A 14,558-nucleotide genomic window follows, 5' to 3' on the forward strand; every position below is an offset into this window, starting at 1 on the left:
CTACCAAAATGGTTATTTCCGTCGAACACTTTCGGGCTTTCATATTTCTATTAATGAAATAGAATTCTTTTCAGATTTGATAAAATTCAATCTCTGCGACCGCATTTAAAAAAGGTTTCGGGGATTTCAAGGAATAAATATTTTTTATTATATTTATACCGAGTCGATGGTTATCGGATGTATCATACGTATGAAGTAAATTATTCTCAGTATTCGTAATTTTAAAGCATAATTCCAAGAAATAATTCTAGGGTATTTCTTATCTCTTAAAAGCTAACGACCGCTTTCGAAAGAGAGTTCTGTGAGATAATCCACATTTTCTTCTCGTAAAGCAGTTGTAGACAGTTTAGAACTGTTTATAAGGAGGATATGTGATAAAAAGAAATGGAGTTGATTGCTCAAAGAATTGGACTAAACATATTGTGGCAAATTGTGCCATCAAGTTGGCTATGTGCTATCCCTTAACTTATCCTAAATCGTTGCCACAAAGCCGTCGCAACGTTAAGCAATAAGCTTTTTATTACCCATCAGAGGAATATTTTATTGTTCATCGATGGAGAAACCGCAGTTCAGTTCAGTTCAGTTAAGTTGAATTGAGTTGAGTGTGAATGTCAAATGGGATGTGGCTAAAAAGATACAGATACAGGTAAGAGCAGACAATTTGTTTCTGGCCACGAAAGCATTCCCCGGAGTATAACGAGAGCGACATAATGAATTACCTTTATTGACAACTTAATGTTTATAGGTGTGCCGCATGTGGCATGCGGCTTGCGGCATGTGGCAAGCTTAACCTGCCGAGTTAATGGCAAGTGGATAGGCTGTTGATGTTCCACGCGCTGTCCCCAAAGTCTCGAATAATTTAGTGAATGAAATGAGATGTTCGACTTCGACGTCGACTTCTCGTTCAATTGAAATCAACAGCTCGAAGGAGAGATCCTGTTGAATTATTAATGCCATGCGGCAATCAATTGGCGTTGACACAGACTCCCTCACCCTCTCTCTCCCTTGCACTGAGCTTTCCAGCACGCGATGCCGTTAACTTGGCCAACTGATGTTGTTGGCGCTTCTTTTGGCGTTTTGATTAATTGAAAATGAGCTTCTAATTAACCGTCAAGTGAGTTTAATTGACGTCATGCTGTCATGCTTTCTTTTACCTTTTTTAACCATTTTAATGCTTTGGCAGAAGTTGTAACCAATTAAAGCATTTTTCAACATTTTCCGGCTGCCTTGGAAAGTTCGAAAACGACAGCTCGGGGCAATTTCTTCAAGACTTTTTCCGAGACGTCGTTAAAACATCAAAAGACGCGCGCCATCCCTCGCTAAATGGGAGGAGGCATTGCAATTTTGAGGGTGTGGCTTGTGGCAAGCTCAATCCGGGGCGGAGTCAGACTTCAGCGTGGCAGCTACATATATTTCTATCCGACTATCTTCTGTATATACAGACATATATTTATATCAAAGCTAAAGCGCATTTAATTAATTAACCCTTTGCGTGCTCAATGTTAACGCTTGCTGAACTCACCTCCATGTTCAGTTAAGAGTTGAGAGTTGAAAGTGCCTGTTTGTGCAGCGTTAACCAAATATATTGCATACTTTTAGGCGACGCGAGTGCGTTTGTATCTGTATCTGTACATGTATCTGTGTCTGTGTGTTGTTAAAGGATTGTCTATTGCTTCTGGGCGCGGTCCTTTCGCATGTTTTTTGTCCTTTTTCCTTCGTCCTTTGTGCTTTGCTATGGCAAATGCGCCAAATCACGTTCGCTCAACAAATATTGAGGTATTCTGCTTTGCCATGTGTCAGTCCGTTGTCCTGACCGATGTCCTGGCTGTTGCCACGCACAAATTAGCATGTCCACTCATAATTGTCCTTTCGTGAAGAGATGACCCGCTGAGATAACTGTTCATAGTTGTAACTGATTTTCGCCTCGTCAGCTCAGCACTTTCTTCACTTTCCTCGACATTTCCTCATACTTTTGCTCCTTTTGAGCATTTGATTTGCCATTTCCTTTTTATTCGTCTATCGCGTGTCGCTAATGAGCTCAACTCTTTGCTTTTTTCTGGTTTTCACTACAGCTATGAGCTATAACCATCGATTCTACGCAAAGTTTCCTTGAAAAGGGTCCTTAGACATGAGCATTATTATTTATTCTGCTTAAATTTCAACTTGAAAATTCTTGTTGCTCGATAGATAAATATAGAGCTCAAGCAATGTAATAAAAATTTCATATTCAAAACAAACAATTCATATTTCAAAACAAAATAATAGAACATCTAAGTTTGCTGTTAAAGCTACACTTAAACATAGTGTTTGGAAGTACTGAACAGTAGTAAAGTCGACTGAAAAGCAATGTATTGAAAATTATTTTAAAAAAATTCTGCTACATTAGTAGTGTAGTTTGAATAAAGTTACAAAACAACTCAGGAAAGGCCCTTACTGATATAAAGGTTCAAGATTAAGATTATTTTCCAAATCTTTAAGACTTAATTTTTTTTTATTTCTTAAAATAGAGAAAAAAAATTATCTGTTTGTAAATACTTAAATAATATCGACTAGTGTAGTCGATAATTTTATTAAGCATATTACAGTTACCTTTGTAACGCTGTGCAAATTTTAAACAGTAAATAAATAGTAATACTTTGAAATGCACTTAGCATTTTAACTGAACTCAACAGCACTGAACATTTTAGTGCTAAAATTAAGTTCAATTTGAAGTTGAAGCCTTTCGCTGAATTTGTATGAGCTTAAAGCAAATTGAGACCGAAATAAACGCAATTATTCAACAAAATGTAAATATAAATGCGAAAAATGGTATTTAATTATCTCTGTAGCCCTTAATCCAGACAACTTTTCTGACTGGCGGTGGCAACTTTTGAACCGTTGAACATTTTGAATAAATTTGTATTTCACTTGACGGCAGAAAGCGCTAGTAAGAAGCAGCAATAAAAATAAAAGAAAACAACAATAATAAAAGGCAATTGAGAAACTTTTGCATAAGTCGCAACAAGCTAACTTCATTTAACCGAAACGCCAAGTTGCTTAACGTTTTCCGTTTCCCGTTTTCCCTTTACCACTAACCAATTTCTTTCTCAGCAACTCGAGGAAACTCAGTTGCCAAGTTTAGACTGTGGAGCTGTCTGACAGCCTCCTTTTGAGAATACAAAAGCCACTTTCGAGCTCAGAAACCACTAGACAACCCACACGACACAAAAGTCGACAGCTCCAAATTGAAGTTTAATTTGTTTTTATAAGCGCAATTATGACATGAAATGGGAATTTGGAGCAATGCAATGGGAGCTATAAATGTTACGAAAATAATGATAATCAAATTCAGCTGAAAAACACGGAAAAAGAGGATGAACTGAAAGAACAAAATGGTTTTATATTTTAGCTCAGCCTAAAAGTGTGCTATAGTTTTAAAATAAATGTTTTGAATCATATTGTGTCTTTGATATTTTAAAAATTATGTCTAGAACTGGGTGTCCAATGGCTATTGCTATTTAACCCGGTAATTTTCTAAGAATTGTATAAAATAAACGGTAAAATATCTATCTATTAATATCTGTCGATCCGCCTGCACTAAATTATATCTTAATATGATATCATCAAGCATTTAAAAATAAATGTACAGGTATCTATGATACTTGAAAGGTAGTCAGAAGTATTTCTCGAATTTCATATATTTCTGCCCTTATGTATATTTAGGTAGTTAATCTTAAAAGTACTTTAATCCTTTAAAAAACGCAGATTAATCGGCCATTTAATATAAAACAAACAATGAAAGAGAAGTCTTTTCCGTGGGTAAGAAATAACAAGGCCAGCATATGTTGTGCGAGTGAGGTGAAGGCAGGGAGTGAGAAAGAGAGAGAGAGAAAGGAAGTAAGAGAGGGAGAGAGTGAGATGGTTAACACGTGATGCTTTTGCCTTTCGCTCAAACATTTCAATAACTCGCTTGTTTTGAATTACTTTGGACGGTTGCTTTTGTTGAACCCTTTGTTTATTTGTTTGCCACGCGACAACCGCGCACACACACACACAGCTGCACCTTGCGGCTGGCGACAAGTGCAACCATTTCCACTGCCACATCCACTTGCAGCACAGCATGTCCAGGACAGACGTGCTACATGCGGCACGGCCATTACAATCAAGAAACGTTTCCGTTTTGCATTTCATTTTGTGTTTTGTATTTCCGCATTTTCGATTTTAAATAAAACCACGCAGAGCCGCTGCGGTTGCAAGTCACGAGAGTCACAATGGTGGCTAAAGGGTGTTGCAGGGGAGGACCAGAGGAGGGGGAGTGGGGAGGCTACACCTCCATCTTTACCTTCGGCGGGCATTGGGAAAGCGCAGGTGTCACTGAAAAACAGCCAACGACCGTTAAACGATTTTCGAATGAATTCAAATTCGCGATTGTTGCTCTCACACTGTATGTTTTTGGATTCGAAATGGGTTAGGGCAGGGTTAGCATTGAATTTGTGTGTGTGTGGAGTGTGGAATTGTTGTGCGTGTAAACAATTTGGCGGATTAAACGATTCCCAAATGAGACGTTTTTATGCCCCGTCATAAACTCGAATGAATTCGCCTCTAATCCGTTACACAAAAATCCGCTACTTAGCACAAAATTTGCTTATGAACTACCCAAAAATTCCACTCCTATATTACCTAAGAAATTTGTTTAATTTTCCAAAATAACTTTAATCAGATATATATTTTGAGCTCCACTTTAACTTCAATTTTTCAGCATTGTTGGAGTTAAGAAAATTTAACGTTACAGAAATACAGAAATTGATGAGACATCGAAAGTGTTAACAATCTTAAGTACTTTATTTTTTAAGGAAAAACGATTGATGTGTAACTAAAAAAAACTTCTAAACATTAATTTAAATTGAAAATTTATACAAACTAAATAAATTTAAGTTCATTTCAAGAAATCTGGGAAGCTAAATATTTTATAAAATATAAATAAATGGGAATTTTCTCGATTCCGACTATGACATTTTCATAATCTTTAGTAATCAAAAATATTGCATGTAGAAAGAACATAAAAAAAAACCAGATCGCAGTTTGAAGTACATATTATTTTAAGTCAAATTAAATAACTGTAAAAATGTACCTATGAGAATTTAAGAAAACGAACTTGACTTGAAAATTGATTGAATTCCTGGAAAGCTCTCACATGACCCAATGAAATTTCAAAATTAAATTATTTCTTTTCAATATTCAATTTATCAACAGGCACGAGACAGGACAAATACGTGTTCAGAATAGACATAGATCTGCCACGCCCCTCATCCCCTTTTCCCCAGCACCAAGAAGTCGCCCAACTGACACTTTGCACATTAAAAATGTCGCCTGTATTTAAATATCCAATTGACGGCATGATATGGATGTCGAATGCTGGGGAGAATGTGAGCAAGAGGAGGGAAGTTTGACAAGTTGTTGGAAACATTTAAAAATGCGTTGGCATGGCCCAAATTCAGTTATCCCAATAAGAAAAAGCCAGCCAGCAATTGGTTGTTGCCCTGTAAGTGACACCCGAAGTGCTTTGAATTTTAAAATCTAAAGGGTCTGCTTGAAATAGATAGAAAGTTGGAAAGAGAGGTCTGAGTCCTTAAGGTGTGTAAGACGTGTCTCCATTTGCGAGGGGTAGACTTACGTTATTATTAGCATAGCTTTCTGTTTTGGATATTTATTTAAATTGAGACATTAGACAAATTAAATTTACACCTATTTCATTTGATTGTTATCGTTTGTATACGCATTTAATTATGCCATTTTCCATTTTCCAGCCGAGTCCCTGAAATATTCCGAATACCACACACATATCATTTGCATTTTTTAATTCACATTCACATTTATTATTATTGCGGCAAGCCCAGGCAATTATTGGAGAATGAGAAACATTCTCCGTAATAAAAGAGAATGGTATAACTAGAAAGGAGGGTGAATGTTACCAGTAAATATCTACAAGTCTGATTAAAGCAGTAGATATTTTTCAAATACAAAAATAATTTCTAGTAATGTCAATCTCATTTATAAATTTGTAAAAATTGTGTGTTAATAAAATTTAAGTGAAAAGTTAAACAATAGCCATGGATGATGTGCGTCCACTGCAATATGATATCAAATGGGATGTATGGGAGGGAATGCCTATTACAGATATCCATTTCAAGCAAGTTGTCTCAATCGACTACTTACCACTAGCTTCATTATAATATAAATCTCATTTAATAGAAACTATAACATTGTCATTGACTTTATGTGGAAGAACTCATTTTTGCAGAATATTGTGTTTAAGGGCGTGGGACTGCATGAAATGGATGGTATGAAGGAGATCTATACGGATTATTGTATGCACATTTTACGTAATGAATGTTCCGTTATGATGATGAATCGGGAAGAAACACAAATCGTTGCCGTCGCTCTGCTTGAATGGATGACGGATGAATGGCATTCTTGGTAAATCCATGGGAAGACTATATTTTGGTTAAGAATTAATGATATTTTAATTTCTTGCAGGATTTTTCTGCCTTCGACTGTTTCGAAAGGTCTATTTCAGGAGCTCATCCTATTGAAGAAAGAACTGATGAAAAACGTTAAGCTTAGTTTAGAATTGGATAACTTTGACTGCTTAATGGTACATGAAGTGGGCTTCCCAGAGGATTTGTTTAGCAATAATGATTTTCAGATCTGCATCTTCGATGTCTTTGGTGCGGTGGCACAGCATATGCATATGCCTCGGGTTTGTTTTATAGCTCTGACAATGAGGGAACAATTTGCCGCTGAGATGGCTGAATATGCCGAATATGGTAGATCTATATACTCTATTTATAAGGTCGGCAGTCAGCGACCATTCGATGTCCTGCGCGACTTGGATGAAATGTATGCGTTGCTCTTTATGCTACCCCTAGATCCGATCTTGATCTATGAAAATATGCCCGGTTTTGAGGCATTCCAGGAGGCTCTGAAAGCCAAAGAGCGCAAAGAACGAGAGGAAGAGTTAATGCGACTGAATGAAATGTGATGCTATGTAATACTTTTTGTAGAATCTTTTTAATGAATATTTGTGAATATTTATTCCACACATTTTGAAATAATAAGTCTTTGGAAGCTATTAAATCTTACAGCTGTGCAAATGGCATAATTATAAATAAATAGGAGTCTAAAAGTGTCCAACAACTATGCGTCTCTCAATTCCCGATTAACTAATTATTTGCGATTTAATCCACAAACAAATCAACAAATCAAAACATAACTTTGGATATCAACAATTTTTAATTAGGGAATCAACCCGAAACAAAAACCGGTACGTCCCCAATAGAAAGATGTTCCAAAACCGTAACGGTACAATCGTTTTGGCTTTCGGATCTTGAAAAATAATTTATTTCGGTTACGTTTCCGGTGCTGGTTTCGGTACCGCTACCGGTATTATTCCGTGTTTAATCGTCCGAACATCGAATATCAAATTATTAGGTTTTCCTATGACTTATTGAACAACTTTCGTTATTAAAAAAAAAATTTCTAAGCTTAAAAAGAGATGCAGTGACGTAGCCAAACTAATTTTTAATATAAATAGCCTAGTCATTTCCATCAAAGTAAGTCAAATGTCAGGCGTGTACTCGAATTTCGAACACTGCCAATTTATATTCCATTCTAGTTTTCTTTTTAGTTTTCTTATCTTGGGATTTAATCAATATTCACCTTCAGCTTGTGTTTTACCCAATAATTGAGTCGAGTTCCGCCTATAAATTCAGTCACCGCAGTACAGAAGATGAATTGCATTGCTCTAATGACTTTACTCTGTTATCTGATAAGCATTACTCTGGCCATAGACATCGCTCGGTTTCGTAGTTTTTCATTGCATCCTTAGCCAATTTTTAATATCGAATTCCATCTACTATTTAGATAAGTATTGTTATACGCATAGGTTTGAAGGATGTGATGATATACCGTTTGGTCGTTCTAGGCTCCGCCCTCCTCCGGTTGCTTTAGATGCTTTCTCCTCTTGATACATTTATAATTATTAATATAATATATGACAAATAAATATATCTTCCTTAAAAGCACGCATGAATTAATACATATTCTTAAAAGTTTTATAACATCATCTAACGAATATAGAAATATATTATTATCCCAACTTTCACAAGTATGAAACCGACCTTTTAATGATTTAAAGCTTCTTTGATTGCATAAAAAAACAAAACAAAACAACATTCACTTCGTTGGTAAATTATTAAATGAATTCTTAATAAGAATCAATAATATACTTGGCTTTTTAATATTTATTTTTAATACATATTTAATAAAAGTCGTTTTTCTTGGGATTTACCATATATTTAACTTCTCTATTATTCAGAAATTTTCCCAACAATCGGCTCTATCTCAGACTACATAAGGCGTTCCTCCTGAGATGCACTTTCAGTTGTTATCACGACATTCTTGAAGATGCATAATATTTCTCTTCTGATTCTGCTCTGCTCTCTGATGAGCTTTGCTTTTGCAAAATATATTCGTAAGTTTTTAATCACATTTCTGGATTATTTAAATATTTATCACATCGCCTTTTAGCAAGTGAATGTGAAAACCGGGTCAGTCCTGAATGTAATACTATCCACGAATATCTTTACTACGATAAAGTCTTTGACGAATGCTTTTGTCATGATAAGCGGCGCATATATGTATGGGAATACGAGAGTGCTATATTATAAGATCATAAAATTAGTTGTAATAAATGCGAATTAGTTTATGTATTAAACTTATTCAAAAATCTATTCAGCTTTCAAATGTATTACATATATATTCAAATGAATATACTTTTAATAAACGCATTAAAGAACTAACATTGGACATTTACGAGAGAGCTATTTGAGCGAACTTAGATTCTAGAAGATTGCTTGGGTATATATTATTTTTATAATATATAGATATATATAGATAATACCGTATTCCCTTGAAATTTACACATGATTCATGATAAGCGATCAGCCGATCCAATCTCAATTTTTAACGACGCAAGTTTCCCGAAAGGTAATTCAATAAGAGCAATCAATAAAAACCAACAGCTGTAAAATGGAAAAATTCAAAAGTTTTAGCAATTTTGTGTAACTCATTTTTAGTAAAGAGACACTTAGAGACACTTACCCATGAAGATGTTCTAGTAGTCCATTTTAGAAAGCTCTCTGTATATAGGAATACAATTATTTTTAATTATCAACTGCAAATACTGACTATTTCGTAAAAATAAGAACAGATTATAGCAATATACAGGGCATTTACAGTCGAGCACTCCCTGTTAGTTCTAATTGGAATATGTTCTCTTGAATTGCAGTTCTTGTTCACTCAGGAACTAGTTGAGTTTAAAACGATTCGCTGTTTGCGATAAGAAAAAGGTGATAAGATTTATTTATTGTTCATCCATTGTATACAGACATCGTATACTTGTGTTGTCGTATAATCGTATGTTTGAACAATTAGTACTATAGCATCAAGTGCTTGATTTGCTGCTGATAATACACTTATAGATCTGATTGAGTTCATTACAATTTGGAATTGATTTTGTCCGCTAGCAACAAATGTAGAACATCATCGGCACATCCCCAGGCCAGGGTGACTCCACTTCCGCCATGCCCATAGTTATGTATGAGTAGTTTTGAGCCACGCCTCTCCGATTCGAGGCGTAGCTCCAATCGACCTGGTCTAAGGCCAACCCAATCGAATAGATGCTGGGCATGGGTTAATCCCGGCAAAAGGCGCCGACATCCGTCGGTAATGAAACGTTTATCCACCGGACAGATATTCTCGTTGTAATCCTTTTCCTGATGGGTTCCACCGAGTACTACAGACTCGGTGCTAGACATAAAGGGAGATATTAGATTCACAGTAGAGTATATATGAGTATACACCACTTACTTGGGTATAATATAGTTGCCATCGTCACTCTCATCCAAGACCACGGTGTAGATCCAATTTGCCTTCACCCGAGTTACCTGACCACGAACCGAGTACATTTGACCATCGTTCAGTAGCTGCCTGGATCCGAGTCCCGTGCAGTTAACAATCACATCGTAGGGCGAATCTCTGACGAATCCCTCGAGATCAGTGATCTTCTGCTGAACAACAACTCCTCCTCTTCGCACAAACCGCTTCATCAGATAGGGCAACAATTTGATCGGTTCGGAAGTGTAAGTGACAAAGGAAAGTCCCGCACTGCAGTCAAAATGAATTGAAGGTGACAACCCTGATTCTTATCACACACTTACGTGAACTTGGAATCCCTGCCTTTATTATATACTTCCAATTGTTCCGATGTCAGCTCGACAGCTCCATAAACAATATCACGCCAAAAGTCTCCGACAGCGCAATTTGGTTCCGTACTCAGGCGTACACAGGGAACCAGACAAACACCCGCCTCCCCTGCATCATCACTCAACCAGATCTTCTCCAGAAACTGATGCACGTCCTTGGACCATTTGCTTAAGGAACAAGGAATTTTAAGAATTTCCCCAAAAGAATACGCAATGAAAACTTACTAAACTTTCTTCTGATCTGTACCTCCCAGCAAAAAGGGTCCCCACAGTCCTGCCGACCCATCCCCCGTCGTATTTGGCGAAAATTCATCAGATATAATAGTCACTTGCACCTTTATCTTCTTTTCATTTTGATAATGCTCTTGAATTTTAATTGCACTCGACACACCATTAACACCCGCTCCAATTACTGCAACTTTCAGCATGATTCCGTCTGCGATTAATACGAGAGGTCTACTGAATAGAATGGTACTACTAAATGGGCCTAATCAGTTTTTCCTATTCTATAGATAAGACTGAAGCGAACCTAAGCGTTGAGCTAATAAAGAGAGTACACGTCCCTGGCTAGGCGGGATCCGATTTAAATATTCGAATTGTGCTTCGATTAAGAAAGTTAAAAATGTTTGGGATGTTTTTGAATTTTTAGAATAATGTACTGAAAAATAGTCATTTATGAATAATTTTAAAATTTAATTTAAATTTAAAATTTAATTTTTTGAACATAATCTATAATTTACGATAAATATCGCTGAGTAAATATGGCCAGAGCCGATTGAAATAATAATTTAAAATCCAACCAAAGCAAATGATTGCACCAACTTTAATAATGATCTACAAGCCATATAAAAAATGATTGATATTATCATTTTATCTTTCAGAAGATAGTTAAGTCTATTAGTTGTGTAGTTATATACTATTACAAGTCAATTGTTTTATTTTGTTTCAAATCAAAGTAGTCTCTGAAAAAGCATAAAGTTGGCCATGATTTCGAGGAAAAATTGAAATTCAAACATTTTTGGTACGAGGCTACGATGATTCCAAAGTATAATCATTAGTTTTCTGACTCTCGAACCTTTCGTTTCGACTGGCTTCTAAATTTTAAGTAAAAAATTTAAAGTATTTTCAAAACTTGACCAACTAAAGTGAGTTCAATATTTTTGTGTGTGTTTTAAAATGTGAAATATTTATTGTAATAATTATAAATCTTTTCATATTTTCGTGTGTTGCCTGATGTGCTGAATTATCGTTGAATTTCGTAATATGATGTAGAAAATAAATTTCAAAAATCAAGATGTGTGATCCTTGTTGTGGACCTTTTGAGGTGAGTTATAATTAGTTTTAGATTGTATATACACACTCGACAAGGATTAGCTTACGCCTAAGAGATTGGAGTTAGTAATACACTAAATTGTTTGTGTTTAGTGCTCCCCAAAATGTTACAATTCAGCGCAATTGGAGGCGCTGCCTCAATGTGCGCCACGCATACCACCACCGTTCCCGAAATGCATAACGGTGCAACAACCACCTCGGCTCATCTGCAAGAAACGCGTTGTCTTCACGGAGAAGATCGTGCCGGAGCCGATGGTGGTGAATCGATGCCGTCAGATCACAATACCAAAAGTGGTAGATACAACGCGTGTGATTAAGGTGCCGAAGCTGGTGTGGGTCTCGCAGATGGTGCGTGAACCGAGAGTGATATACTATCCATCTATGATACCCGATCCCTATGTGGTGTGCTATCCGAAACGCGTTTGCGAGCCGCGTGAGGTCTGCCAGTCGATACTGTGTCAGCCGAAGCCCCAGACGATTGATATACCTCCGCCTCGCGAATATTGCTGCTATCCAAATGGACCGATCAATTACAAGCCGAGCGCCGCTTGTCCTCCCTGTCCAATTGGACCCTGTGCTCCTGGCGGTGCATGTTGCCCATTACCCTGCTTTTCAACCAATCAATATCCCGTGTGTGAGACACGATGTGGACCCTGTGGTCCGTGTGGACCTTGCGGACCCTGTGGTCAGAGTGGACCCTGTCTGCCGTGTGGGGCAACCTGCGGGCCATGTGGACCATGTTAAAAAGCATCACACGCGATTTCAACTTGCTTTCAATAATTTATCCAGTTATCCAGTTAATCGTGCTCTGTACTTTGTACACCATTATCCTTTTTCTTGTACTTTTGTCAGTATCTTCAAGTGGAACTCTTCCCTCTTTCCTGGCGTCTGTCAAGGTGAGCAACAACGATTGCACTTGCTTTGATACGTGATCAATCTCGTACATCAAGGCGTTGCAATCCTGTTGCTCGCCTTGATCCTCCAAACTCTCTTAGTCCTTGTCGAGTACACGTATCCAAGACAATTGCAATCTGTAATTAGAACATGTTACTAATCTTTCTCTTTACTCTATCTAATCCCTTAGCCCAGGGGCTGCCGCAGTCGCGAGCTGCGTTGTGGCATTCTATACACAACCTGTGACTGCATCAAGCGAAATGGCCTGCAGGACAAGTGCCCGAGGGCGGCTTGCCAAGGACGTCCCGGTTGCATGTGCTTTCCGACGCCCAACTGCTGCCCGGCCTCGTTCCCGCTGCGGTTCGCCAACATGACCATGGGAGTGAACAATAAACGCATGCGTTGCGCTGCAACCGCTGCGACTTGTGCTGGTGGCGGCGGACTGGCTCGTTCCTGCGGCGGATGCTGCACTGGTGGCGGCGGCGGCGGTTGCGGTCCTTGTGGTGGCGGCTGTGGTCCATGTAATGATTGTCCATGCTGTGGCCCGCATAGTCCGCCATGCGGTGCGCCGGCGCCAATTCCATGTTCACCCGCGCCCGGTGTTTGCTGTCCGCCATTGCCCGAGGGCGGCATACCCGATCCACGTGTTTGGAATTGTTGTAATACACCGCCAACATATCCATGTAAGTGAGCGCCCGCGTCCGTCTGCAGTCCTACTTAATCATAGCCCATAATCCATCGCATCGCTCGGAGCTAAACGCGCCACAGCATGAGTCAAACTTAGTTTTCCCAGTTAGTCAGATTTTAATTGATAAATTCCCCTTTAAAGGTGGCGGTTGTCCTTGTCCCGCTCGTTACCTGAAAAGGAAACAGGACGATTTGCCCTGTGTCTGGTGTGCGCCTTGCAAAGCTCACTGCTACAACACACCGCCAAAATGTTGTTGCTAGAGCAGACACCTTTTGCATGGCAAGCCAGACACAGAAACAGTCTGATTGTTATAAAAAAAATAACAAACAATAGTTAGTTTAGCATATCACGTTCAAAAAACCTGTAAGTAGTTGTTGTAACCATTTTAATTGATATGCACTTATTTTCTACCATCCACAGGTGGCTTCTGATGCACAAGCTCTTAATGCAGAGCAGCGTGAAGGAAGCAAAAAGTTAATGACAGTTTGGTGTTGTTTATATAACATAAATAGCCAGGGAAAATGCACACAGTTCCACAGTACTTAGTTGTACGTCCGACCAACGAGATTGAATGCAATAACCCAGCAAAAAAAAAAATGAAAATGAGTCGGACGTATTTGACGGAATGTATTTGTGAAAGTTTTGGTTGGTACAAATTTGGAAGCAAGTTGGATCAAAAATCATATCGTGGCACCATTAAAAACACTCGGTCCAACAAGAAGAATGAACTAATCGCAGAAAACTGAGATTCATCAGGCAAATTTTGTGGCGCTTCGATGGTAAATACGAAGCCGGAACCGCAAAAGATACTTATGGGCTAGGCATTCAATTAACAAAAGTCAACGAATTTAAACGAATGCGACCCTGAGAATACATACGGACAATCTCAAATGTTCTTCTTCTACACTTAACAAATCGGCATAAATTCAAAATTTTTAGTTATACAAATTATTATATGCGCAACTTTTGGACCTTTGGCAAAATATATTCTATTAGGATTGAAACAAATAACACTTTTTCAATTGGGTGGTTGGGTTATCTGAAAGGCTTACAATTAAAAAAAAAATATGAATATAAACAAATTTAATTTCAATTTCCCACGAGACGGCACAGCTGATTTAATAATGAAGTTTCTGTGCTGCCAACCTGTTTGCAGGCGATAATCACTAGTGCTGCAAACTTTAATTGAAAATATCGGTCTCTTGCTGAAAAGCATTCATGTGTGCCCTTTTGTATGGTTTTAGAAAACAAATAATAGCAAAACATAGCTAAATATATATTTAAAAATGCAAAATTTTCAGCTAATAGCAATATTCAGATTTATGTAGCATTTTTACTTT

General features: G+C 37.7%; 3 protein-coding genes and 1 long non-coding RNA gene across 8 annotated transcripts; 3 read left to right on the forward strand and 1 right to left on the reverse strand.

The window, feature by feature from the left end:
• Positions 1-6,048: 6,048 nt before the first annotated feature.
• Positions 6,049-7,071, forward strand: LOC117780706. The gene is made up of 3 exons (XM_034617335.1): positions 6,049-6,169; positions 6,232-6,456; positions 6,517-7,071. The coding sequence occupies exons 1-3, from the start codon at positions 6,090-6,092 to the stop codon at positions 7,019-7,021; spliced, it is 810 nt and encodes a 269-aa protein (XP_034473226.1). The 5' UTR covers positions 6,049-6,089; the 3' UTR covers positions 7,022-7,071.
• Positions 7,072-8,427: 1,356 nt separating this feature from the next.
• Positions 8,428-8,771, forward strand: LOC117781618. The gene is made up of 2 exons (XR_004617187.1): positions 8,428-8,512; positions 8,569-8,771. It is a non-coding gene; the product is annotated as an uncharacterized LOC117781618 (long non-coding RNA).
• Positions 8,772-9,372: 601 nt separating this feature from the next.
• Positions 9,373-10,771, reverse strand: LOC117781543 (D-aspartate oxidase). The gene is made up of 4 exons (XM_034618316.1): positions 10,530-10,771; positions 10,260-10,472; positions 9,910-10,206; positions 9,373-9,849 (listed from the first exon to the last, which is right to left on the reverse strand). The coding sequence occupies exons 1-4, from the start codon at positions 10,730-10,732 to the stop codon at positions 9,537-9,539; spliced, it is 1,026 nt and encodes a 341-aa protein (XP_034474207.1). The 5' UTR covers positions 10,733-10,771; the 3' UTR covers positions 9,373-9,536.
• Positions 10,772-11,552: 781 nt separating this feature from the next.
• LOC117781011 (keratin-associated protein 5-10) lies at positions 11,553-14,072 on the forward strand. 5 transcript variants are annotated; one of them, XM_034617716.1, is made up of 4 exons: positions 12,212-12,532; positions 12,721-13,051; positions 13,360-13,581; positions 13,639-14,072. In XM_034617716.1, the coding sequence occupies exons 1-3, from the start codon at positions 12,281-12,283 to the stop codon at positions 13,476-13,478; spliced, it is 702 nt and encodes a 233-aa protein (XP_034473607.1). In that variant the 5' UTR covers positions 12,212-12,280; the 3' UTR covers positions 13,479-13,581; positions 13,639-14,072. The 5 variants fall into 5 exon arrangements, 4 of the variants coding, with proteins under 4 accessions (XP_034473609.1, XP_034473607.1, XP_034473606.1 ...); XM_034617717.1 differs by lacking the exon at positions 13,360-13,581 and having other exon boundaries at positions 12,217-12,532; XM_034617718.1 differs by lacking the exons at positions 12,212-12,532; positions 13,360-13,581; positions 13,639-14,072 and adding an exon at positions 11,553-11,628 and having other exon boundaries at positions 12,721-13,221.
• Positions 14,073-14,558: the final 486 nt, after the last annotated feature.

The sequence above is a fragment of the Drosophila innubila genome (genome assembly GCF_004354385.1).
Source record: "Drosophila innubila isolate TH190305 chromosome 2L unlocalized genomic scaffold, UK_Dinn_1.0 4_B_2L, whole genome shotgun sequence".
In the NCBI taxonomy this organism is placed as follows: Eukaryota; Metazoa; Arthropoda; class Insecta; order Diptera; family Drosophilidae; genus Drosophila; species Drosophila innubila.